At 42.0% G+C, this 27,261-nt stretch overlaps 1 protein-coding gene across 3 annotated transcripts; it reads left to right on the top strand.

Annotated features, from left to right (window-relative positions):
* The first annotated feature begins 1,730 nt into the window (after positions 1-1,730).
* On the top strand, positions 1,731-27,261 carry DDX59 (DEAD-box helicase 59). 3 transcript variants are annotated; one of them, XM_050782292.1, is made up of 8 exons: positions 1,731-1,939; positions 4,649-5,466; positions 7,281-7,448; positions 12,248-12,337; positions 20,288-20,539; positions 22,182-22,334; positions 22,839-22,967; positions 26,864-27,261. In XM_050782292.1, exons 2-8 carry the CDS (start codon positions 4,660-4,662, stop codon positions 27,125-27,127), a joined length of 1,863 nt encoding a protein of 620 aa, XP_050638249.1. In that variant the 5' UTR covers positions 1,731-1,939; positions 4,649-4,659; the 3' UTR covers positions 27,128-27,261. The 3 variants fall into 3 exon arrangements, with proteins under 3 accessions (XP_050638249.1, XP_050638269.1, XP_050638258.1); XM_050782301.1 differs by lacking the exon at positions 1,731-1,939 and adding an exon at positions 2,134-2,423; XM_050782312.1 differs by lacking the exon at positions 12,248-12,337 and having other exon boundaries at positions 1,790-1,939.

The following is a 27,261-nucleotide window of genomic DNA, read 5'->3' on the forward strand; positions in this document are numbered from 1 at the left end:
ATTGTTATTCATTATATATACATATATACGTTATATATACACTTATATATGTATACACACACACACCCCCTTAGAAGGGGAAGAGAAAACATGAAGGAATAATCAACATATTTCAAAGTGCTCAACCTTATCAGTAATTACGAAATGCAAATTAAGACAAAAACATGGTATTTATTCTGGGTAGACTAGCAAAAACTAAGAAGTGTGAAAATAACGAGGATTAGAGAGAATTGTGGTCGGTACTGGCGGCCGTACAGATTGGTACAACCACTTTGAAAACAATTCTGCATTATCTTTGAAAGCTGAACAGCCCCCATAGCCTCTGATGCCGTAGTGCTGCTCCTAGGTTCAAATTAGAGTCCAGCGCAAGTACAGAAGGTGAACAAGAATGCTCCTACTAGCCCTGTTAGTAATTACTAGGGGCAGATTCAGGTTTTGTGGGGTATGAGCTTATATAATTGGAGAAGAGTGAGGCTTTTAAAGAAAAAGATTCAGAATTATGAATAAAAATTAGGTTCAAAAGTGAATATTTTTTATAATGGCAAAAGAAATTACAACAATTACAAATTTCACAAAACCCAGGAAAAGAGTTCTGTCATAGGTATGTGACCTACAAACTTGGGAAGTCTGATACATTTAGTCTGTGTGATTCCTATCAAAAAAGAAAATACTTAAAGCGCATTTATAATCCTACCGGCTACAGTATTGAATACATTCCCAACAGGAGAAAACTGCCTTTTGACTGGGCAGTAAGAAATAAATGTTCTGTTAATACACTTAACAACTTGGATGAATCAAAAAAACAAATGTTGAGCGATAAAAAGCAATTCCAGGCTATATATAATTTTATAAAGCTCAAAAAGAAAAATACACGAATACACAGTTAGGAATGCATCCAAATATGATAAAACCACTAAAAATGACAAAGAGGGACAAAACGGAAGATGGTGGTGAGCTAAGAGGCCAGGAGTAGAATCCTGGAGATGCATGGATACACGCTAAATACTGATAACGTGGTGGAGTGATACTTTCATTAGTATACTTTACATTTTACATATTTGGTAAATAGCTATTTTGTATGTATCGAATATTACATCGAAAATATTTACTTAAGGCACCTGAATGTAAGCTGGCTTCCCTCCTTCCTCTCCCGTGCTGTCTCCTTTCCCCCATCACTTCTCAACTACAAACTGCTTGGGACACGTGGCTCCAGAGGTTGGCAAAACAGGGAAATGTCAGCCCACAAGGACCAAGAACCGTGACTTCTGTTACTTTCTTGTTGGTGTTGGGGCTGGCGGGGAGGGGTGCGGTGGTGCAGGAAATATTATCCAGCATATCAAATACGCCACATCAAGCTGACTCTGAATTTTAAGTGGCTCTACTAGCTAAAGCCAGAAAAGGGTTTTTGAGCCCAACGGGAAGAAGCGCCCCTCCCTTTTACACTCACACTTCCCACTTTCTAAGGGTGCCAGGCCCCGCGCCGCCCTGCTGCTGCTTTGCGTACGTTCCGACTCTTAACCACCAATCCCAGCCTACTCCATTACGTAAATTATTCCAAGGATTCCCAAATGTGCCCCTCCGTCCAGAACCCGCCCAATCCCGACCGGTTCCGAGATTTACCGCCAGCCCAGAGCCAGGCGGGGGCGTGAAAACGCGAGGAGCCTTCCCGCCCCTCTCCTCATCCCTCCCTCCCAAGCCACTGCCGGCTCCCAGCCGAGCTCCGCCCCCATGGTGGCCCCGCCTCCCCACCGCCCGGAGAGCGGGCTGCGGCCCCCTCCCAAAACCCGGAGAAGTGGATTGTGCGCTCCGCTCCGCACCACCAGTCCCGGGCCGCCGTCCTGACCAGCGGGTCAGGGCTTGCCGGGCGGAAGCCTGGCCTGGAGCCTGGAAGGGGGAGACGGCCCCGAGCGGGAGCGGACGCGGCCTCAGGCCTGCGCTGGTGAGCGTGCCCCGGAAGCCCGGGCCCCTGGCGGTCCTGCTGCCCTTTCTCCTGGACCCCGGCCGCTAGGCCGCGGAGGGAGAACGGGTGCCTCTGCGCTTCCCCCCCCCTCGCCCCGTCCTTAAAGTTCCCCGTGTCCCAGGCCTCTACCCGGAACCGGAGCCCCGCCCGTCTCTCAGCAGCTCCATGACGTGAAGCGCCTCGGGGTGCGGTGCCGCCGGGCGTGGGTGGGAGGCAACGCCCGAGGGGAGGGCCCGCCAATGTGCGGGGATGCGGGGGGCGTTGGCGAGATTTGGAGGCTGCGCCGCTGCCCGCCCTCCCGGCATGAGCCCGTTCCCTTTCGCCATTGGAAGACTTTTGAATTCCAAGCTTTTTCCTGCTCGCATAGAGCCGTGCCTGCGCTGCCCGCCACCCCACGTACAGTTGCATTTCTGTTGGAATTTTTCTGGAAGTTGGAATCTGGCAGTTTAAACAAAGAATTTTTGTAAGAAAAACATTTGTTAGGATATTTGATAGTCCCCAGATTAGGTTAAAAGTCTTCTTCCCAATCACTGTAATTTTGCAGATATGTTTTTGGTGTAAATGGGTATAGATCGGGGTTGATGAAAAGAATCAAACTCAGAAAAATATTTGAAGAGATTTATTTTGAGCTAAATACAAGCGACCATGGCCAGTGACAGTCCTCAGGAGGTCCTGAGAACATGTGCCCAAGGCAGTTGGGGTACAGCTTGGTTTTATGTATTTTAGGAAGGCATGAGACATCAATCAAATACATTTAAGAAATATATTGGTTTGGTTTAGAAAGGCAACTCAAAGCCGGGGCTTCCAGGCTATAGGTAAATGTAAACATTATCTGGTTGATGGTTGAGGTTATTAAAAGGAATGTTCAGGCTAAAGATAAAGGATTGTGGATACCAAGTTTTATTGTGCAGAGGAAGCTCTTAGATAGCAGACTTTAGAGAGAGCAGGTTGTAAATTGTTTTATATTGGACTTAAAAGGGTTCCTGGCTCTTAGTTGATTATCTCCTGGATCTGGGAAGGAAGGAAGGAAGGAAAACAAAGCGGGGAAGGGAATTCTCTATAAAATGGGGATTTTTCCTACAGGAGACTTTGCAGGGCAATTTTAAGGTATGGCAAGGAAATATATTTTGGGGTAAAACATTTTTATTTTCTTCCTTGTTATGCCAGAGTCAGATTGGAAAGTAAGTCACTGTGTATTGGCTTAAATAAAACCCATCTGATAAGAATTTATGGTTTATAGGACATGACTCTCCAGACCCCTTAGAAAGGAATTCGAGTAAGATAAAAAATTAGAGCTTAGTCCTCATATGGTTGAGAGCTTGTGCTCTGGATCCAGAGTGCCAGGGCTGTAACACTTAAGAATTGTGCAAGCACGACAGGCGCAGTGGCTCACGCCTGTAATCCCAGCACTTTGGGAGGCCGAGGCGGGCAGATCACAAGGTCAGGAGATTGAGACCATCCTGGCTAACACGGTGAAACCCCGTCTCTACTAAAAATACAAAAAATTAGCGGGGCGTGGTGGCGGGCGCCTATAGTCCCAGCTACTCCGGAGGCTGAGGCAGGAGAATGGCGTAAACCCGGGAGGCGGAGCTTGCAGTGATCCGAGGTCGAGCCACTGCACTCCAGCCTGGGCGACAGAGCGAGACTCCGTCTCAAAAAAAAAAAAAAAAAAAAAAAAAAATTGTGCGAGCCTGGACAAACCGCTTAAGTGGCTCAGTTTCTTCTAAGTGTATATAATGTGTTTTATACACACACGATTTTTCATTATGCTATGTTATGTATATTACTATATTTTTCCATTATGCTATATGTATATTAATCTATGTAATCTACATAGTATAGCATAATGAAAAAATATCTGTGCATATATATTAGGTAATGCTAACCGCTTTACATGGTGGTTGTGAAGATTAGGTGAAGCATTGTGCTTGGCATGTAATAACACTGAGTGTTATGAAAATAGCATTTTCTCTGTGATTTGTGGTTTTGATTTTAAAGATTTTAATTGCGAAGTATTTCTCCTGTTTTCTTTTTTGATGCTATAATAGAAGGATTTACCCCAGAATTTCTATAATATCTGATACTTAAAAGTGCAAATAATCAGTAAACGGAAATAGACCATGTGTACAAGGCTATGTTGAGCAGTATGCAGTGTTTCAACACTGCTGTGTGTGAGGAAGAGGACTCCATCTCTTCATCAGTGGAAGCTGGCGAACGGAAGAAAAGCTTGATATAAAGAGTGTCATGATGTCCACTGTTCCTTTCAGGCATAGCCGCAGGACGCTAGGCTGATTCTGTGATAATCACATGGTATTTTATTTATTTATTTATTTTTGAGATGGAGTCTAACTGTGTCGCCCAGGTTGGAGTGCAATGGTGAGGTCTTGGCTGACCGCAACCTCTGCCTCCTGGGTTCAAGAGATTCTTCTGCCTCAGCCTCCCGAGTAGCTGGGAATACAGGCACATGCCACCATGCCTGGCTAATTTTTGTATTATTAGTAGAGACGGGGTTTCACCATATTGGCCAGGCTGGTCTCAAACTCCTGACCTCGTGATCCACCTGCCTTGGCCTCCCAAAGTGCTGGGATTACAGGGGTGAGCCACCACGCCTGGCTGTTAATCATATGGTACTTTATATGTAACTTTATTAATGGTACAATAAATCTCATTATATAATTTCCTTAACAGAATATTGAAGAATGTTTGTTCCAAGATCTTTAAAAATCAAGAGGCACGCTAATGGTGATGGCAAAAGTTGTGTGGCTAAGATAATTAAATCAGACCCAGAAGACCTTCAGTTGGACAAAAGCAGAGATGCTCCCGTTGATGCTCTAGTTACAGAAGCAGCCACAACACCAGACAGGCACAGCAGCGAATCATGCCCTTTCCCCAGCCCAGGTGGCCAGTTGGCAGAGGTTCATTCAGTAAGTCCCGAGCAGGGTGTGAAGGACAGCCATCCTTCTGAAGAGCCTGTTAAGTCATTTTCCAAAACACAGCGCTGGGCAGAACCGGGGGAACCCGTCTGTGTTGTCTGTGGTCGTTACGGAGAGTATATCTGTGATAGGACAGATGAAGATGTGTGTAGTTTGGAGTGTAAAGCGAAACATCTTCTGCAAGTTAAGGAAAAGGAAGAGAAATCAAAACTCAGCAATCCACAGAAGGCTGATTCTGAGCCAGAGTCTCCACTGAATGCTTCCTATGTCTACAAAGAGCACCCCTTTATTTTGAACCTTCAGGAAGACCAGATTGAAAATCTTAAACAGCAGCTGGGAATTTTAGTTCAAGGGCAAGAAGTCACTAGGCCCATTATTGACTTTGAACATTGTAGTTTCCCTGAGGTCTTAAATCACAACTTGAAGAAATCAGGCTATGAGGTGCCAACCCCCATTCAAATGCAGATGATTCCTGTGGGACTTCTGGGAAGAGACATTCTGGCCAGTGCAGACACTGGCTCAGGAAAAACAGCTGCTTTTCTTCTTCCTGTTATCATGCGAGCTTTATTCGAGGTAAGTATTAATAATAGAGTTCACATGTATTATTCTTGGAAACAAGTGAGGTATTTACCAAGTTTCATTCTTAACTGTATTAAAATTGCAAACTAAAACTAAATATTTGGAATTTTAGTCACTAGTGCCTGTAGTGATTTTGCTTCTGATAGTAGTTTGTATGAAAACATAATTTCAGGGAATTTTTCTTGTATTATATTGAACCAGAGATCTCTTTATTGAGGATCTAAAAACTTGCTTCCTTACAAAACATTTTATTTTTAACAGTTTTTCTGTTAACAGAATAAGCTTTGGATTTGAGGGGGAAAAGATCCAGCTGACCAGACGAGCTGCAGTTTGTACGTCAGTTTAGTCTCCTTGGATTTTGTGTTTTGAAGAAACTGATTTATACTGAAGTTGGAACACATAGAGTTTCAAAATACGCTTTTTTTTCTTTTTTTTTTTGGAGACCGAGTTTCACTCTTGTTGCCCAGGCTGGAGTGCAATGGCACAGTCTCTGCTCATTGCAACCTCCGCCTCCCAGGTTCAAGTGATTCTTCTGCCTCAGCCTCCTGAGTAGCTGGGATTACAGGCATGTGCCACCATGCCCGGCTAATTTTGTATTTTTAGTACAGATGGTGTTTCTCCTTGTTGGTCAGGCTGGTCTCGAACTCCTGACCTTAGGTGATCCAACCGCCTCAGCCTCATAAAGTGCTGGGATTGCGGGCATGAGCCACCGCAACCAGCCTCAAAATATACTCTTAAATATGATCTATGGTTCATCTTAAAATAATCACTACCATACCTTACTTGTTAGTTTATAGTGTGTAGAGCACTTTCACATATGATTAGTTTAACAAACATTTTGAGTAATTACTGTTTCCCAAGTACTGATGAACTTGTGAAGTATGAAGTATGGCAGGAAGGGAAGTAAGTAAAAAATGTGGGCAAGGCGGAGCACAGTGGCTCACGCTTGTAATCCCAGCACTTTGGGAGGGCGAGGTGGGTGGATCACCTGAGATCTGGAGTTCAAGACCAGCCTGGTCAACATGGAGAAACCCCATCTCTGCTAAAGATACAAAATTAGCCGGGCATGATGGCGCATGCCTGTAATCCCAGCTACTCGGGAGGCTGAGGCAGGAGAATTGATTGAACCCTGGAGGCGGAGATTGCAGTGATCCGAGATTGTGCCATTGCACTCCAGCCTGGGCAACAAGAGTGAATTTCCGTTTCAAAAAAAAAAAATGTAGGCAAAGAGAGGAAAGATAAAGGAGAAAAAAATTGGAAAACTAAAGAGTAGTAGAAGATAGTGTGAGGAAAAAAAGTGCTAGATTGTTTAAAATATAGGTCACACATGCTGGAAGACCAAAATAGAGCCATAAAGCCCGAAATAGGATGTGGGTATATATGTAAGTTATATGGACAAAGAAAGAAGTGAATCCACAAGAGAGCTAAGAGGGAAAGACCAAGGGTAGCATGCCAGCTTTGACCAGCTCTACATGGTGACTATTGGGTTCTCTCTTCAGAGGAGGATGACTGTAGATTACAGAGTCCAAGGAACTAGGAGCAAACCTTCAGTTTTCTCACCTTGGTTACTGTGGACACCTCTCCCCAGCCCCAATTTTGATCTTTCATTCTGTGTTATGTAAGAAATGGATTTAATTTATGATGGTTTTGGAGGAAAAAAGTCTGCAGCAAGCAGAAGGCAGGAGGACTCATATCCAGTTGGGAACACTTTAAAAGGGCCATGTTCCTGGAATCCTTGTGAAGATTTAGTTCATATCAGCAGGAATTAATTGCTGGTGTTTTTAAACTTGTTTTTCACATCTTTGCAGAGCAAAACTCCATCTGCACTCATTCTTACACCAACCAGAGAGTTAGCCATTCAGATAGAGAGACAAGCTAAAGAATTGATGAGTGGCCTGCCACACATGAAAACCGTGCTTCTTGTAGGGGGCTTACCCTTACCCCCACAGCTTTATCGTCTGCAACAACATGTTAAGGTAAGCACTGATTTGATACAATGTCTTTGAAAAGTTTTGTAAGCAATACAGGAACTAGAGTTTTTTTCCCCCTTGAAGAACTTTTAAAAGTATGATTTTAGAGAGCCTTTAAATTCTTACCAAGTAAGCCTTAGGGTTGTTTTTGTTTTTTAAGCTTGTTTTATATAGGAAGGGAAAGAAACACAATTTATTGAGTGCCCGTTATATGCCAAAGGCTGTTGAATGTTCTCACATGTATTATCTCATTTAAGCATCACATTTACTTCTGAAGGTGGGTTGGCATAATCCCTAGCCCATGTTTTATAGTTGAGAAGTTGAATCTCAGAAAGCTGGAGTTTATCTAAGGATCTATAGCTAATAAATAGTAGTTGCTAAAATTGATATCTTAATTTACCTGTCTTTCCTCCTTCCTTAGCCATGCTGTTACGTGTAGTCTGTATTTTCTGATATGTATAAGTATGTAAAAGCAATGTGGTCTGGTAGCTGCATGGCCATAGATAAGTTACTTCACTTCTGTGGGCTTCAGTTTTCTTAAGTTTGAATGGGTGGCTGAAGATACCTGCCTTTAAAATGAAAATGTTTAATGGAAGGTTTGGCACAGATGCTGACCAATCAAAGTAGACTGCAGCTTTGGTGCAGGAGCTGGGTCCTTGAGGCCCCTTGGCGTTCTGGGCATTAACTGTTATAGTTAACTGGGGTGGTAGGGAGGCCCTGGCGGTCCAGGGGAGGAGCTAGGTTGGTAGGGAGGCCCTGGTAACCCAGGGGAGGAGCTGGGTTGGCAGGGAGTTGGGGAAGGGCGCTCCGGGGGCTGGGGCAGCAGTACGAGCTGGGATGAAGCTCCTGCAGTATTTGACAACTTCTATGGGTGAATATCAGCCTTTCATGTTGGAATCTTCTGAAGGACAAATCAGATGTATCTGACAGTTTTAAAGCCTTTAAAATGTTGTTTTAAGAAATTACAGGTTGATAATTAATGGGATATTGGATCAGTGCTTTTTTAAGGTGGACCTCCAGTATATAAAACAGATAAAGGTGATATCAGTACCAAATTATAAATTCTGCAATGTGTATTTATAAAGTAAACAATACAAGTATTTTTGATGGGCATCAAATTTGAAGTTGGGTTAATGGCGTTTAACTGCAGTCTCATATCAACCTCTGCATTAAATTTATTTTCATTGCAAAGAATGGATAACATTATAATTCAAATGGATAAGTAGCTGCGAACTTCTAACAGCTTTTAAACTAAGCTTGCATTCCAATTCTTAAAAAAAAGTATGTTAACATATTGGTATTAGTCTCCAGTTACCCAGGCTGGAGTGCAGTGGTGCAACCTCTGCTCACTGCAACCTCCGTCTCCCGGGTTCAAGCGATTCTCCTGCCTCAGCCTCCAGAGTAGCTGGGACTACAGGCGCCCACCACCATGCCCAGCTAATTTTTGGTATTTTTAATAGAGACGGGGTTTCACCATGTTGGCCAGGCTGGTCTCGAATTCCTAAACTCAGGTGATCCACCTGCCTCGGCCTCCCAAAGCACGTATTTTTTTAAAAAACAATCTCAAACTTAAAGAAAGGTGGTAAGTAGAGTAAATGGAACTTTTTTTTCTTCCTAAACCTTTTGGAAGTAACTTGCTGACTTGATGCCCTCTCACCCCCATATACTTTACAGTATGATTGTTACAAACAAGGACATTATCTTACATAACCGTAATACAATTACGGAATCAGGAAATTAACATTGTGTATTAGTCCATGCTTGCACTGCTATAAAGAAATACCTGAGACTGGGTAATTTATAAAGAAAAGCGCTTTAATTGACTCATGGTTCTGCAGGCTGTACAGGAAGCATAGTGGCTTCTGCCTCTGAGGAGGCCTCAGGAAGCTTCCAATCATGGCAGAAGGCAGAGGGGGAGCGAGGAGCTTCACATGACCAACGCAGGAGGAAGAAAGAGAGTGGGGAGGTGCTACACACTTTTAAACAACTAGATCTCACAGTAACTATCATGACAGCACCGGGGGAAGGGTATTAAACCATGAGAAATAGCCGCCATGATCCAATCACCTCCCTTCAGATCCCATCTCCAACATTGGGGATTACAGTTCGACATGCAGTTTGGGTGGGAACACAGCTCCAAACAGTGTCACATTGATACATTAGATCACATCAGGAATGAATATTGGTATCGTCTACTCCTCCGTCCCCATTCACATTTTTATAATTGTTCCATCACTTTTTATAGCACAAGAATCCAGTTCAGAATCACATGTTGCATTTAGTTGTCTTGTCTTTGTCATCTCCTTAATTTGAAACGGTTCCCCCATCTTTCCTTTTTTTCCTCATATCTTGGCCCTTTTAAGGTTTACAAGCTACTTACTTTGAAGAACATCCCTCAACTGATTAGATTCCAGTTACATGTCTGACAGGGATATCACAGAAGAGATGCTTTGTTTTTTTCATTGCATCCTTTTAGGTTGCACACAGTATCAGTATGTCCTTTTCCTGGTGATAGGATCTGTAAAGTAGTTGTAAAGTTTATTTTTTTCCTCTTTGAATTTAGTAAATATTTTGGGGAGAGTACTTTGAGATGTACTTTGAAATGTAAATTTCTCATTCTTCACCACACTTTGAATTTATGTATATATTTATTTCTATCTGTATGGACTCACGGCTTCCTGTTATTCAGAGGTTTATAATCTGTTATTATTTGTTTTGATACTCCAGTTGATCTCTATCTGGCCAGTGGAAGCACCTTCAAGTTGGTTTCTATGTCCTTTGTTCAGCTCTCCATCATTCTTTGAGTCTTCCTTACTTTCTATGTAAAGAAGATGTTCCATGCTTACATTTTTCTTTCCCTGCCCCAGCCCTGGAATCATGCCTTCTCCAAGGAGCCCTGGTTTCTTTTACTAGAGGATAGCATTTAAAAAGAAAGATCTGGGCTATGTGTGTTGATTGCTATTGGACTATCAATGCTTCTAGGACCTCCCAGTGGATAGAGCTAGGGAATACAGCTCTCAGCGTCTGACGGGGATTGGTTCCAGGATCTCCGGCATATGTACCAAAATCTTTGCATACTTGGATCCTGCAGTCGGCCCTGCTGAACCTGAGTATTGTTGATCTCTATTTGGTTGAAATTGATATGTTTCAGTGGACTCACACAGTTCAAATCCATGTTTTTCAAGGGTCAGCTGGATATCTAACTGTGTGTTTTTCTGTATCTGTATTTATTAGAAACCATGAAACCATGAGTTCATGTTGATACTTCCAATTCCAATTCAATACAACAGGATTCATTCATATTTGTAACTGACAGAAACCTGCCACTCATTTTCCTTTCGTATTTATTTATTTGTTTGACCAATTCTCCTCTATGGAGCCCACCTCCCACTGTCAGCACCGCCCCTCCCACAGCGATACCTTCCTCACCTCACAGACTCCACCCTGTACTGTCCTCAGCCCCTCAGGCTGCAGCACCCCATGCAGGGCTGCCCACCTGTCACTCCCACCCCTGAGCTCCCTCCCAGGTGCCCTCTGAGGAAAAATAACCAAAGCCTGTCTGTTGAGCAAAGCTGCCCTCCAAGAGCAAGGGCAAAATGAAAAAAATGAAAAAACTTTTCAAATAAACAAAACTGAGAAAGTTACTACCAATATACCATGTAAGAGAATTTTAAAACTGAGGTAGTCTACAGACAAAGAAGATTGTGCCAGAAAGGAGAGTGTAGGATGGAAGAAACAATGGCAGCCAAGGAAAATAGTAAGCATGTGGGTAAATCTCAGGAAACATTGAATGAAACAGTAATCATAATGAACCACCTGTGGGTTTCAAAATAAAGTAGAAGTTAAATACTGGCCAATGGTAGCATAGAAGCAAAGGGGAGATGTGATTGGTATTAAAGCATTTTTCCTTATTGTTTAAAAAAAGGTAAAAATAAGCTGAATGCAGTGGCTCACACTTGTAATCAACAGCATTTGGGAGGTCAAGGCGGGAGGATTATTTGAGCCCAGGAGTTTGAGACCAGTCTGGGCAACATAGAGACCTTGTCTCTACAAAAAAATCAAAAAATTAGCCAGATGTGGTGGCATGCCTGTAGTCCCAGTTACTTGGGAGGCTGAGGTAGGAAGACCCCTGGAGCCGGGGAAGTTGAGGCTGCAGTGAGCCATGATTGTGCCACTGTACTCCCTGCTGGATGATAGAGTGAGATTGTATCAAAAAAAAAAAAAAGCGCCCCCATTGTTAGCCACTAACATATTATAAAATTGTTAAGAGCCTTAAGCAACCTTAGAAGTCACTTTGCCCAACCTCTTAATTTAAAAATGAAATAAAAAGCCCAAAGATGTTATGGAATTTTCACTTGTTTACAGAACCATATCAATCAAACTGCCTACAAGGCCCTTCCTGGTGCCTGCCTCAGCCTGCCCCATTCTCCCCGTCCCTCACCATTTGGAAACTTCACTGGCCTCCCAGCCCTAGGAATGTCGTAGATACTTTTCTGTCTCCTTAATCACTCCTCACCTTGCTCACGCCCACTAATCCTTTAGGTTTGACCTGTGTATTGGGTAGGACTGGATAGGTCCCTCCAATTATGGCGTAGTATATTTATCTCATGAGTACTTTCTTGTTTTATCTGTTTCTTCCTTTGTGTTACAAGTTTCATGAGAACAGAGACTATGTCTGACTTAATCATCACTGAATTCTGAGTGCTTAACACAGTGTCTGGTACATATTAGTCAATCAATATGGAATGAATGAATGAAAATGGCTATTACCAATTTTTTAAATTTGCTTATTCTCTTTCATTCAGGTTATCATAGCAACCCCTGGGCGACTTCTGGATATAATAAAGCAGAGCTCTGTAGAACTCTGTGGTATAAAGATTGTTGTAGTAGATGAAGTAAGTAGGGGTGTTTGAAAAACGGTTACATGATTTTACACAATTTAGGGAAAGTATAGTTATATAATTTCATTGTATATTCAGGACATTTTCTCTCTTAAAAAAAAAAAAAAAAAAAACCTCAGGGACTTTTAAAGCATTGCAGCAGTGGTTCTTAAGCTATTTCCTGTGTAGCGCTGAAGCTATCGTAATGTGTACTACACTAAAATTAAACAGAGCTGTCTTTTCCTAATTGACAGAAAACACAAATTCACTATGTACTCTATTCTCAATAGTAAGTGTTTTTTTTTTTTTTTTTTAAGCATTTGATGCTTACTATCATTTGTTTGCAAAAATAGTCAGTGTCAGGTAATGAGACAGGATTTTGCTCTGTTGCTCAGGTCACCCAAGCTGGAGTGCAGTGATGGAAACACAGCTCACTGCAGCCTCAACCTCCCACACTCAAGTGATCCACCCACCTCAGCCTCCTGAGTAGCTGGGACTACAGGCACACATATCACCATGCCTGGCTAATTATATGGTTTTTGTAGAGATGGGGTCTCACTATATTACCCAGGCTTATTAGTCTTGAACTCCTGGGCTCAAGGGATCATCCTGCCTTGGCCTCCCAAAGTACTGGGATTATAGGCATGAGCCGCCATGCCCAGCAGATGGCCTTTAATTTTTTTTTTTTTTTTTTTCTGTGTGGACGTAGGCATCTGTGGTCCTGATTTTCTATGTTACATATACTATAGGGGCATTTTTATAATTTTGGCGTGCTTAATAAGATGAAGTAAAAGTGTTGTTGCTTGGTGATATTCTGCCAAGGGAACATAGGACCGTGTGCCAGCCCACCCTGGGCATGTGCCTTTTCTGCCTGCAGGGCACATGCATCTTCCCAGATGTCTTACCAGCAGTGACAGAGCAGAGACCTGGCATTACCCAGCAGTGATCACAAATGCGGGGTGCTGGGTGCTGACCAGTGATGGTGTTTTAGCCTGCCTTCCGTGGGCCCCAGTAAGTAGCAGTAGGATAGAACACGTAGCCAGTACCCACAAGATCAAGATTTGAACATTTACTCCACCTCCCATGAGATCTTAGGCAAGCTGGTTAATCTTCTAGACCTATGGCAAGGATGAAGAATGATGGTGAAAATGTCTTTTTTGTTGTTGTTGTTGTTGTTGTTGTTGAGAGAGTGTTTAGCTCCTGTTGCCTAGGCTGGAGTGCAATGGCGCGATCTCGGCTCACTGCAACCTCTACCTCCTGGGTTCAAGCAATTCTCCTGCCTCAGCCTCCTGAGTAGCTGGGATTACAGGCACCTGCCACCATGCCCAGATAACTTTCTTTTTGTGTTTTTAGTAGAGACGGGGTTTCATCATGTTGTCCAGGCTGGTCTTGAACTCCTGACCTAAGGTGATCCACCCTTCTCAGCCTCCCAAAGTGCTGGGCTTACAGGCGTGAGCCACCGCATCTGCCCAAAAATGTCTTATAGACTGAAGAGTCCTGCTACTGCTAAGTCAGCAGTGTTCTGGCGCGGCCATTTGGTAGAACTGACTTATTGCATCTGATTATCATTAGACATACTGTCACCCTGAACATCACTGGGCTTCCCTTTGTTGATAAGCCCCATGTTCTTAAATTCTCCCCATCTTACGAGCTGGAGAAGTAATTTTTTTTTTTTTTTAAAGACAGTTTCCCTCTGTCACACAGGCTGGAGTGCAATGGCATAATCTTGGCTCACTGCCACCTCCACCATTTGGGCTCAAGTGATTCTTGTATCTCAGCCTCCCGAGTAGCTGGGATTACAGGCGTGTGCCACCATACCTGGCTAATTTTTATATTTTTAGTTGAGACAGAGTTTCACCATGTTGGCCAGGCTGGTCTCAAACTCCTGGCCTCAAGTGATCTGCTCACCTTAGCCTCCCAAAGTGGTGGGATTACAGGCATGAGCCACCGCACCTGGCCTGAGAAGTAATTCTTATATGGATTTTAAGGTTAAGTTCCATTCATCCTCACTTCTCTCTTTGTTTTTCAAATTTGTTTAGAGATGGGGTCTTGCTGTATTGCCCAGGCTGGTCTTGAATTCCTGGGCTCAAGTGATGCTCGTGCCTTGGCCTCCCAAAGTGTTGGGATTACAGGTGTGAGCCCCTACACCCGGCCTCATCCTCACTTCTCTTTACAGCATTTTAATTTTCTTCCACTAACGAGGCTTCATGAGACACTTTAGTGCTGTGCTCACCATTATGGTACAAGGGAAGTATTCTTTCAGCAAACATTTATCAAGTGCCTGTATGTGCAGCCTGTGTCCCACCTCCTTGGCATTTAAGGAATATGGTTTCTGGGTGATCTAGAGGGTAAATGAGCTGGTAAACAACAGAATCAGTTATATACAGAAACTGCAGTCAGTACAGAAGTATTATTTAGGTACAAGTTGACCAATTCTGGATAAGTTTGGATGGCATCACAGAGAAGTTTTGAATAGCATTCAAGCCTACAAGGTGCTGAAATCGTGTTGGAGAGAAAAGATACATATACTGAAGTAAAGGTAAGAACATTATCATGTGTATGGAGATACAAAAGTACTAACATGATGTAGGCCAGGGGTTGGCAAACACTTTCTGTAAAGGACCAGATGGTAAATATCTTAGGCTTTGGGGGCTGTATAGTCTCTGTGGCAACTACTCGATACAAATGTAGGTGGTATGAAAATGAATGGGTGTGACGGGGTTCCCATAAAACATTATTTGCAAAAACAGGTAAAGGTCTAAATTTGTCCCCAGAACTGTAGTTTGCCAATGGCTGATAGAAGATACTAGTGAAAAAATTGGACTGTATGGCTGGGCACATTGGCTCACACCTGTAATCCCAGCACTTTGGGAGACTGAGGCAGGCATATCACCTGAGGTTGGGAGTGCGAGACCAGCCTAATCAACATGGAGACACCCCGTCTCTGCTAAAAATACAAAATTAGCTGGGCGTGGTGGCACATGCCTGTAATCCCAGCTATTCGGGAGGCTGAGGCAAGAGAATTGCTTGAACCCAGGAGGCGGAGGTTGAGGTGAGCCAAGATTGTGCCATTGCACTCTAGCCTGGGCAACAAGAGTGAAACTCCGTCTCAAAAAAAAAAAAAGGGACTGTATATGATATGCTAATTGTTCAGGAGAAATAAGGTCAGAAGGAGAAATGAGAGAGTAAATGTATTAGCACTGCAAAAAATGGCTTCCCGGAGGTAATGGGATTTGACCTGGGCTTCAAAAGATGGAAAAAGATTTAGAAAACAAGAGGATGTATCAACTGTTCCAAGTGAAGGGGCCAACGTAAGCAGAGTCAGAAAGTCCAAGTGCATGTGTGCAGGGGGCAGAGAAGAGACCACCAGCTTGAAGAATTCTTCCTGAGAAATAATAGGAGGTAAAATTGGGTTGTTAGGGTGGGGCCAAATTACAGAGGGCCTGGACAGGAAGGCAGAGGAATTTGGATTTGATGTGGGAGGCAGTGAGGCTTTCTAAATTATTGAGTAGTGGTTTAAGAGGTTACCCTGCTGCTTGGTACAGGAGAAATGAAAGAATCTAAGACAGAGCAGCCAGCAATCCAGACAGGGGTGAGGGGTTACAGGGTGGAGGCAGTAGGAGTCACAGGCCAAATCCGAGAGTCACTCGTGCGTCTTCTAATGCCTGAGGATGAGAGAGGAAGAAGGCAATAGAGGTGACTCCATCAGTTATAGTTGTGCCTTTTATTTTAAAAAGGACATATGAGCAAATCTGGGTCTTGGTAGTAATGTTTGAGTTTGGCTTTAGACATGGTGAATTTCCTGCAAATGATGAACTAAGGGGTAATACTCTGAAGATCTAAAATAGGCATTGGGGAGTCCCTCTGAGCCTTTTCTGGCTCAGGAGGCTGCTGATAAAATTTTAAAAAATAAAATAGGCATCAGAATCCATGAAACGCATGGTTTCTCTAAGGGAGACAAGTTAGAAATGAGCAGAAACGGGCTGGGGCTAAGGGCCTGCCTTGTGGAGTTTGAAGATGAGTCAGTAAAAAGCTGCTTGAGACGCCAGAGAGGAACTGAGAATGAATAATATCCTTGAAGAAGAGAGAACCACTGTTTCAAGAGGAGGGTGAAGATGCAAGAATAGTCAGAGGTGAAAACTCAGATAATTCCTTTGAAATGATCTGCTTTGTGACCCTCCGTGTCTTCTGTCATACCTGTCCTTTGGCCTGGAATTCTCTCCCATCCTTTCTACCTGCTCTTCCTTCTTTATCTGTTAGTAACTCTGAACTCCTTCACTCCCCCTGTCAGATTTTAGGCCTTTGTTTCTCTCTGCTCTGTTGAACTGTGCATAGATTTTTAAAATTTTTTCTTAGCACAGTGTTTGCCCAAGTTTCCTTAATTATAAGAGTCACCTGGTTTGCTCAGTGAACATCAGACAAGACCAGACCTCTCACTTGGTATTCTGATTCAGTAGGTGTGAGTCGTAGCCAGGAATTTCTAAAAACTCATTCCAGGTGATCCTTTTTTTTTTTTTTTTCCCCCCTCAGGTGATTCTTTTTTTTCCCCCCCCCACCCAGGCTGGAGTGCAGTGGCGTGATCTCGGTCACTGGAAGCTCCGCCTCCCGGGTTCACGCCATTCTCCTGCCTCAGCCTCCTGAGTAGCTGGGACTACAGGCGCCTGCCGCCATGCCCGGCTAATTTTTTGTATTTTTAGTAGAGATAGGGTTTCACTGTGTTAGCCAGGATGGTCTCCATCTCCTGACTTCGTGATGCACCCGCCTTGGCCTCCCAAAGTGCTGGGATTATAGGCTTGAGCCACCGTGGCCCACCCTTCAGGTGATTCTTATCTTCAGAGAGGTTTGGGCCACATTGACTAGTAAGTTGCCTGACATATAGGTAGGTGCTTATTTAGTGCTTAGAATTAGTGAGTGTTCATTTATTTACAAAATACATTGTTAGGGCTTTTCATGTGCTGAGACTTGTTGGTTTTGAGAATACAGTGGAAAATGAGACACATGAGCTGTCTCGTGGAGCTGTAATAAATGTACTTACACAAAGCGATATGGCAGTGGCAACTGGGGTGGGGGGGTTACCTTAGATTGGGAGTCAAGGAGAGCTCTCTGAGAAGATGACATTTATGCTAAGATCTGAATGAGAAGGAGCTAGTCATGCAGAGATCCATCTGGAGGGAAGACTTTCAACAGGGGAGCAAGCGTGAGGTATTTGGGAACAGAAGGAAGGCTGGTGTGGCAGAGTCACGGGCAGTGAGGGGAGAGTGCTAGGAGATGAAGTCGGAGAAGTGGACAAAGATGAGAACTTGTAAGACTTTTTAGTCATGGTTAGAAGTTGGATTTTATTCTAAGTGTGATGGGAAACCATTGGAGGGTTTAAGCAGAGGAGGATGAAGATCTGATTTATATTTTAGAAGAATCTGTCTGGTTCCTTGAGGAGAATTGGTTATGGGATGGGGGTGACAGGATTGCGAGCAGTCTTGCAAGTATGAGCTGGGAGAAGCGACCAGCTCTGGGGTGTGCTAGTGGGTTGACAGGATGATTAATGGAGTCAGTGTCAGGTGGTGAAGAGAAGAGATGAAATAAGAGTTTCTGATGGCTCTGTTTCCTGGGATGTGTTCTGGGATAGGAGTGGGTTTGGCAGGAAGGAAATAGAAACTTCTGTTTTGAATGTGTTGAATTTGAGGGGCCTGTTGAAACCAAGTGGAGATGTTAAGTCGGCAGATAGTTTCTACCACTTGAGTTCGGGGAAGCAGTTGTGGCCTGAGATACGATTTTGGGAGTCTTTGATGCATGCATGGTATTCAGAGCCATGGAATTTGTTGATCTCATCTGAGGAGAGAGCACAGATGGGGAAGGAAGAAGCCTGTGACCCAGCCCATGGGGCTCCCCAGTGTATAGGGATAGAGAGAAGAGAAAAGAGGCTCAGAGTAGCTAGTGAGGGAGGAGAAAAATCAGGAGAGGAGATGCTGGGGTGCAGGGGCCCACGCCTGTAATCCCAGCACTTTGGGAGGTCAAGGCGAGAGGATTGCTTGAGACCAGTAGTTCAAGACCAGCCTGGGCAACATGGGGAAACCCAGTCTCTGCAAAAAAAAAAAAAAAATACCAAAAATTAGCCAGGCATGGTGGCACATACCTGTGGTCCCAGCTACTCAGGAGGCTGAGGCAGGAGGATCGCTTGAGCCTAGGAGGCAGAAGTTGCAATGAGCCATGATTATACCACTGCACTCCAGCCTGGCGACACAGCAAGGCCCTGTCTCAAAAAAAAAAAAAATGCTTTTTCTGGCCCACTCTGCATTTTGAATAGCATCTGTTGAATAATCTGTGCACCTTAAAGACATGTTAGAAAATGGGGGTGGAGCCTGGGCAACATAGCAAAACCCCACCTCCACTAAAAACACAAAATTAGATGGATGTGGTGGCATGTGCCTGTAATCCCAGCTATTTGGAAAGCTGAGGTGGGAGGCTGGCTTGAGCCCGGGACGTTGCACAGTAAGCCAAGATGGCACCACTGCACTCCAACCTGGGTGACAATTTTTTTTCCCACTGAATAATAGTAAAATGAATATTCAAATTTTAATATGGATGACAGCACATTAGTGGGCACTTAAAAATACAATGCCAAACTGGGTGCCCTGCTTGTGCCTGTAGTCCCAGTTACTTAGGAGGCTGAAGCTGGAGGATCTCTTGAGCCCAGGAGTTTAAAGTTCCAACAAGCTGGAATCATGCTACTGCACTCCAGCCTGTGCGACAGAGCAAGACCGTGTCTCAGAACAAACACCCACAATGCCTTAATAGTTTAAAAGAATTATCCTGAATCAGGGCTCAGAAGGGGAAAAAAAGAATTAAATACCTCATTGTTCCCAAATTATAGACAACTGGATTGTATTTGCAACTCAAGATAGCCTTAATCTTTTTTTTTTTTTTTTTTTTTAATGGCAGCACTAACTTAAAAAAAAATTTTTTTTTATTTGCTTGGTAATTCATGGTTGTAACAAACCCACAGTACAGAAAAATAGAAGTGAAAGCCCCTGTCTTAGTCCATTCCTGGTGCTATAACAAAATACCTTAGACTGGGTAATTTATAAACAGCAGGAACTTTATCTCGCAGTTCTTGAAGCTGGGAAGTCCAGGATCAAAGCGCTAACCTTGATTCAGTGTCTGGCGAGGGCCTGCTCTCTGCTTCAAAGATGGCACTGGCACATTCTTGCTGCATCCTCACACACAGCTCCATCCAGCCTCTTTTAGAAGGGCACTAATTTCATAAGGGTGGAGCCTTCATGACTTAATCACCCCCTAAAGGCTTCCCCTCTTACTACCATTGTGGGTTAGATTTCAATATATGAATTTAGGGGGGGTCACCACAGTTCAGACCATAGCAGCCCCTAACATTAATTTTTATTTAAAATAATATTTTATTATAAGCATAATCTGTGTGCATGGTTAAAAAAACAACTTTGCAAAAAACTAAAAGTGGAATTGCCTCCCTTAAAGCCCTCCAGCCTTCTCCCTGGTGTTAGCAATTAAGTTTCTTGAGTGTATACACATATAATATTTTTGTAGCATAAATAGGTATCGTGTTACACATAGTATTTTGTACTTTGCTTTTTTTTTATCTAGCAGTCATTCATTATTTAATAAAGGGCTTGCTGATCATTTTTCTTGACAGCATAGTGTCATATGGATCTACCATAATTTAGCAAATCCCCTACTGATGAATATTTAGAATGTGTATAGCTTTTTACTACTACTAATAATGCCAATAATAACAGTCTTTGTATATCATTGTAAACATTTAGTTGCACAGTTTATAATTTTGTATAAACATTTTCCCGGTTCTCTTGACATTGTGGTATAGTATTGTATTTAAGAATTTTTAATTTTTATGTTGTTAGTTATATCAGTCTTTTTGGGGGGTGGTTCTGGGTTTTAATGTCAAACAAGACTAACTTTAATACAATTTTATTTTAGGCTGATACCATGTTAAAGATGGGCTTTCAACAACAAGTGCTTGACATTTTGGAAAACATTCCTAATGATTATCAGACCATTTTGGTTTCAGCCACAATTCCAACTAGCATAGAGCAACTAGCAAGCCAGCTTCTGCATAATCCTGTGAGAATTATCACTGGAGAAAAGAACCTGCCTTGTGCCAATGTACGTCAGATTATTTTGTGGGTAGAAGACCCAGCCAAAAAGAAAAAATTATTTGAAATTTTAAATGTGAGTAGTAAAGCAGTTAACCATGTTTTATGGATTGTGTTTGCATTTTTCATAGCTCTTAAGAGAATGATTTTTAGATTCAACTTTCGGGGAATTTGACAAGGGTATTTACTAATAAATTGCTTTACCTACCTTAGAATTCTGTGAGAATCAAATAAATAGCTATTTGGGAAAACATATTGGATAGATACAGGGTTGGGTTTTCTTTGCCTTATTATAGAAATATATTTTAATATCAAGATTATTCCCAAGGAATATGTTCTCCTTTTAAAATATTTTAGAAAGGCTGGTCGCGGTGGCTCATGCCAGTAATCCTAGCACTTTGGGAGGCCTAGGCAGGTGGATCACGAGGTCAGGAGATCGAGACCATCCTGGCTAACATGGTGAAACCCCATCTCTACTAAAAATGCAAAAAAAAATTAGCCGGGCATGGTGTCGGTCGCTTGTAGTCCCAGCTACTCGGGAGGCTGAGGCAGGAGAATGGCGTGAACCCACAAGTGGAGGTTACAGTGAGCTGAGATCACGCCACTGCACTCCAGCCTGGGGGACAGAGCAAGACTCTGTCTCAAAAATAAAAATAAAAATAAAAAATTTTAGAAGACTTACATATAAGGTAGGGGCAACGTATTTCTTGGCTAGTCTGTCCTTGAGAATTTTTTTTAACTGTTACTAATGTAAACAGAAATTTGTTGAGTGGGTGATATGTGCAAGCATAGTTACTTATAAACAGTATTAACTTGGGCCAGGCGCGGTGGCTCACGTCTGTAATCCCAGCACTTTGGGAGGCCAAGGTGGGCAGATCACGAGGTCAGGAGATAGAGACCATCCTGGCTAACAGAGTGAAATCCCGTCTCTACTAAAAATATAAAAAGTTAGCCAGGTGTGGTGGTGGGCGCCTATAGTCCCAGCAACTCGGTAGGCTGAGGCAGGAGAATGGCGTGAACCCGGGAGGCAGAGCTTGCAGTGAGCTGAGATCACGCCACTGCACTCCAGCCTGGGTAACAGAGCGAGACTCCCTCTCAAAAAAAAAAAGTATTAAGTTAAATATGGTTTGTATTGACTTATTAGTAGCATGTAGAACTATATTAATTGCACTTAAAATGTTTGAATTACTCTTGCAGTATTAAGTGATGGAAAATTAAGAGGAGCAATAGACTGGCTTCTGTTTGTACATATTTTAAATAAAACACTTATTTTAACAATATGCCTTTTTTTCTTTTTGTGTTTTGTTTTGTTTTTTTGAGATGGAGTCTCGCTCTGTTGGCCAGGCTGGAGTGCTATAGCATGGTCTCAGCTCACTGCAACCTCTACCTTCCAGGTTCAAGCGGTTCTCCTGCCTCAGCCTCCCGAGTAGCTGGGGTTACAGGCACCTGCCACCACGCCTAGCTGATTTTTTGTATTTGTAGTAGAGATGGAGTTTCACTATGTTGGCCAGGCTGGTCTCGAACTCCTGACCTTGTGATTTGCCCACCTCAGCCTCCCAAAGTGCTGAGATTACAGGTGTGAGCCACCACGCCCAGCCTCCTTCCTAACAATATTTATAAACCTACTGATAACTAGCTTGTGATAATCTTTCAGAAAAACTTCCCATTGTAAATTATGTTATATGGATAATTTTTGATACATGTTTTTAATTTTTCAGGATAAGAAACTCTTTAAACCTCCAGTGTTAGTATTTGTGGACTGCAAACTAGGAGCAGATCTTTTGAGTGAAGCTGTTCAGAAAATCACAGGGCTGAAAAGCATATCTATACATTCAGAGAAGTCGCAAATAGAAAGGAAAAACATATTGAAGGTTTGATACCCAACATTCTATATTCTGTTTTCTATAAATCTGTTCTGCCTCATTTTCAAGAGACACCATATTACAGCTAGTTTTTATAGCAGACCGTCTTTTAATGACTACAAGACCATCAAACAAGTGGTTACCATGAAGTTAATGTTCTCTTGCTCGGGCTTTTGATTTGGGGAGCAATAGCCTATTCTCTAGGGAATATATACTAAATAAATTACTAATTCAGAACTTACCATTTCTGAATCAGGTCAGTTTGGAGTAGAGCAGGGCAGTAATTCACTTTTGGAAAAGGTTTGCCTTAATAAATTAATAAAATAAATTCCATGGGGATTGGGGAGAATTTTAGCTGCATACATTTTTCAGGTATACTATGACCTTTACTTATTGAAAAGATATTGTGACAAAAATATTGAAGTAAGCATTGAAAAAAGAAAAGCTATCAGAATTACACAAAACCACACAAAATAAATTCTGAATAATAAATTTTATTGCTTTTCTGGAAAGGGATTACTCGAAGGAGACTATGAAGTTGTAGTGAGCACAGGAGTCTTGGGACGAGGCCTAGACTTGATCAGTGTCAGGCTGGTTGTCAATTTTGATATGCCTTCAAGTATGGATGAGTATGTCCATCAGGTAAGGAGCTTTATATGTTACCACTATTTTGTTAATGAGTTTTATTGGGAAAGGCATTGTCAATGTGATACCAAGTTTAAAAAAGCAGTATCGGCCAGGACAGTGGCTCACACCAGTAACCCCAGTACTTTCGGAGGCCAAGGCAGGCGGATCACTTGAAATGGATGGATCACATGAAGTCAGGAATTCACAGACCAGCCTGGCCATCATGGTAAAACCCCATCTCTACTAAAAATACCAAAAAAAAATTAACCGGGCGTGGTGGTAGGCGCCTGTAATCCCAACTACTCAGGAGGCTGAGACAGGAGAATCGCTTGAACTGGGAGGCGGAGGTTGCAGTGAGCCGAGATCACGCCACTGCACTCTAGCCTAGGTGACAGAGACTTCATTCCCCCATCCCCCCCGCAAAAAAAGCAGTGTGTAAAACTATATATATTTTTGCTTTTAAGATTTTTTTTTTTTTTTTTTGAGACAGAGTCTCATTCTGTTACCTAAGCTGGAGTGCAGTGGTGTGATCTCAGCTCACTACAACCTCCACCTCCCAGGTTCAAGGGATCCTTGTGCCTCAGCCTCCCGAGTAACTGGGATTACAGGTGCCCACCACCACACCTGGCTAATCTTTTTGTATTTTTAGTAGAGACAGGGTTTCGTCATGTTGGCTAGACTGGTCTCAAACTCCTGACCTCAAATGATCCTCTCGCCTTGGTCTCCCAAAGTGCTGGAATTACAGGCATGAGCCACCACGCCTGGCCTGTGTTTAAGATATATATGTATATAAACTAATTTTTTTAAGTTAAATATGTGTAAAAACTAAATTTTGTTTTTAAAAGTACATCTAAAGTGCCTTAAAAAAAAACAACAAAAAACTAGAAGTAACCAAAAATGTTAGTTAAAAAATTTTTAAGTAATAAATTTTTGGTTTATTTTTGTTTCTTTTTCTTATTTTCTTCAGTGAGCATATAATCAGTGATCTTTTATAAAAATAAAAAAGTTCTGTTTAAAAAGATTTCTTTAAGTTGATTTATCTGGCCAAAATAAAATTGATCCTTTAGTTTTTTAAGGAATCTTGTCTTCATCTCCTCTTCATATCCTTATTTGTTCTAGTCTTTCACTTTTGAAAGTTTTCTTTCTTTTCTTTGCTGCCAAAGGTAACAATAGCTTCTCTCTCTAGCAGAAATAGAGCCTTCTGTCAGTGCTACATAATCTCACTGACTGCTACCTGTCCTCCCTGTCGGGCTTCACCAAGTAAAGCCTGTCTGTAGTGTTCTTAACATCACCTCTGAATGCCACATTTACTAGAATCACCCACTGAAACGCTGTTAGTGCCTTCAGTGCCTTGTCACTTTTATTTTTAATTAAACTTAATGATACAGCACTACTTCTCTGTTTATTTTAGTACCACCATGTTTACCTGCACATCAGAGAATTAAGTATTCCACAGGGGTTGATTGTTTTACTTGGCATAATGTTTTTAAGGTTCATCCACATCATAGTATGTATCGGTACTTCATTTTTTTAAATTGCAAAAAAAATATTTTATTGTGTAGATATACCACCTTTGTTTATTCATTAGTTACTAGACATTTAGGTTGTTTCTACATTTTGGCTGCTATGAATAAGGCTACTATGATCATTCATGCACCAGTTTTTGTGTGGACATGTTTTCATTTCTGTTGGGCATATGCCTACAAATAGAATTGCTGGGTCATATAGTAACTCTGTGTTTAGCATTTTGAGGAACTGCCAGACTGTTTTCTAGCATGGCTTCACCCTTTTACATTCTCACCTGCAGCTTATGAAGGTTCCAATTTCCCCACATCCTCATCAACATTTATCTTTTTTATTATAGCTATGCTACTGGGTATGAAGTTAAACCTCCTTGTATTTTGACTTGCATTTCTTTAATGACTAATGATTCATGTACTTATTGATCGTTTTTGTATCTTCTTTGGAGAAATGTCTATTCAAATTTTTTGTCCATTTTTAAATTGGGTTTCTCTTGTTGAGTTGTAAAAGTTCTTTGTATACTCTAGGAGACTTACCAAAAACATGATTTGCAAGTTTTGGTTTTTTTTTTAAGAGATGGGGTCTCCTGTTGCTCAGGCTGGAGTACAGTGTCGCAGTCATAGCTCACTGTAACCTTGAGTGCATGGACTCAGGTGATTCTTCCATCTCAGCCTCCTGAGTAGCTGGGACCACAAGTACATGCCACCACACCTGGCTAAATTTTCTATTTTTTGCAGAGATGGGGGTATTGCTATGTTGCCCTGGCTGGTCTTGAACCCTGACCTCAAGTGATCTTCCGGCCTCAGCCTCTCAAAATGCTGGCATTACAGGCATGAGCCACCATGCCCAGCCTGAAGCTAGTTTGTATCATCTTTTCTTTGTCTTTTTGAATTTTTTTATTTCTACTTGTTTTTCTGTGGACTTTTATAGAGAAATAGCTACTTTTTATATTTTTATTTTTATTGGAACAATTCAGTAATTTAATTAAGTCAGGTATAAATAAAAACTGTTACTGTAAAACATTATTTGCTTGCCTCTCTTCTCCCCTGTCTCGTTCCCTAGAGGCCTCCCCTCTTAACTTTTTTACAAGTTTCTTTTACAGTGTTAAAAATGCCCTCTGTATTAGCAGAAGCCATCTACTCATTTAAATATTTCTGAATATAGACTTTAAGTTTTACATTTCAGTTAAGGAGCAGAAATTGACCATGATTGTGTATTTTCCCCCTTTTTTGAAAAGTTTCTTAGTATATTTTCACTATCTATTTGGAGACAAGTAGATTTTGTGCCTTATTGATACTCCACAAATTTGTGTCCATTTAATTCTCTCAAAATGAGAAATTACTAGCTGGGCCTGTAATCCCAGCACTTTGTGAGGCTGAGGCGGGTAGATTTCGAGGTCAGGAGTTTAAGACCAGCCTGGCCAAGATGGTGAAACCCCATCTCTACTAAAAATACAAAAAATTAACCAGGTGTGGTGGCGGGTGCCTGTAATCCCAGCTACTCGGGAGGTTGAGGCAGAGAATTGCTGGAACCCAGGAGGCAGAGGTTACAGTGAGCCGACATTGCACCATTGCACTCCAGCCTGGGCGACAGAGTGAGACTCCGCCTCAAAAAAAAAAAAGAGAGAAATAACTTTATGCAAAAATTATTTAGTATAAATCTCACATTTCAAGGCCTCTTAAGTAGCCTTGGCAGTAAATAGTCCTCTTGCTCTTAATGCAGGAGCTTTCAAAATTTTTTGACCTTAACCCACCCACAATAAGAAAAATCTTTCTGTCGTTACCCCCAAACACCACCCATAGAGATATAACTAAAACACAGGTTTCACAAATGATACTTACTTTTATTTTATGTGATCACTCTCATTTTCTGTTTGGTCTGTTTCATTAAAAACATGCTGGTGGTGGCCCACTAAATTGATTTCACAGGTATATTGAGATGCATAATTCAAAAAATGCTGTCTAGATGAAGGCTAATCTTAGTAAAGCTACTTTTTTTTTTTTTTTTTTTTTTGAAATGGAGTCTTGTTCTGTCACCCAGGCTGGAGTGCAGTGGCACAATCTCAGCTCATTGCAAGCTCCACCTCCTGGGTTCAAGCGATTCTTTTGCCTCAGCCTCCCAAGTAGCTAGGATTTACAGGTGTGTGCCACCACGCCTGGCTAATTTTTGTGTTTTTAGTAGACATGATTTTGCCATGTTGGCCAGGCTGGTCTTAAACTCCTGACCTCAGGTGATCCACCCGCCTCGGCCTCCCAAAGTGCTGGGATTACAGGCGTGAGCCACTGCACCCGGCCAGTAATGCTACTTTAAGTAATAGTATTCATTTTCTTTCAAAAGACACTAAGATTTTACATGGACATCTTGAAAATGTTCTTTGCATTTCATTTCAGGTTGGAAGAGTAGGAAGATTAGGTCAAAATGGAACAGCAATTACTTTCATCAATAATAATTCAAAAAGACTCTTCTGGGATATCGCAAAACGAGTAAAGCCCACAGGATCCATTCTTCCCCCCCAGTTATTAAATTCCCCATACCTTCATGACCAGAAGAGAAAGGAACAACAGAAAGATAAACAGACACAGAATGATCTGGTTACAGGAGCTAATCTTATGGATATTATCAGAAAACATGATAAAAGTAATTCCCAAAAATGATTTTCTCTGCGACTTGAATAATTTTTTTTGTATATAGTCAGCAAAAATTGTTACTTCATGGTTTGCATAAATGGAAATGTACATGAATTAAAAATATATTTAAGATATTTTTTAATTTAATAAAATTTATATAA

Source organism: Macaca thibetana, chromosome 1 (genome assembly GCF_024542745.1).
Source record: "Macaca thibetana thibetana isolate TM-01 chromosome 1, ASM2454274v1, whole genome shotgun sequence".
Lineage (NCBI taxonomy): Eukaryota > Metazoa > Chordata > Mammalia > Primates > Cercopithecidae > Macaca > Macaca thibetana.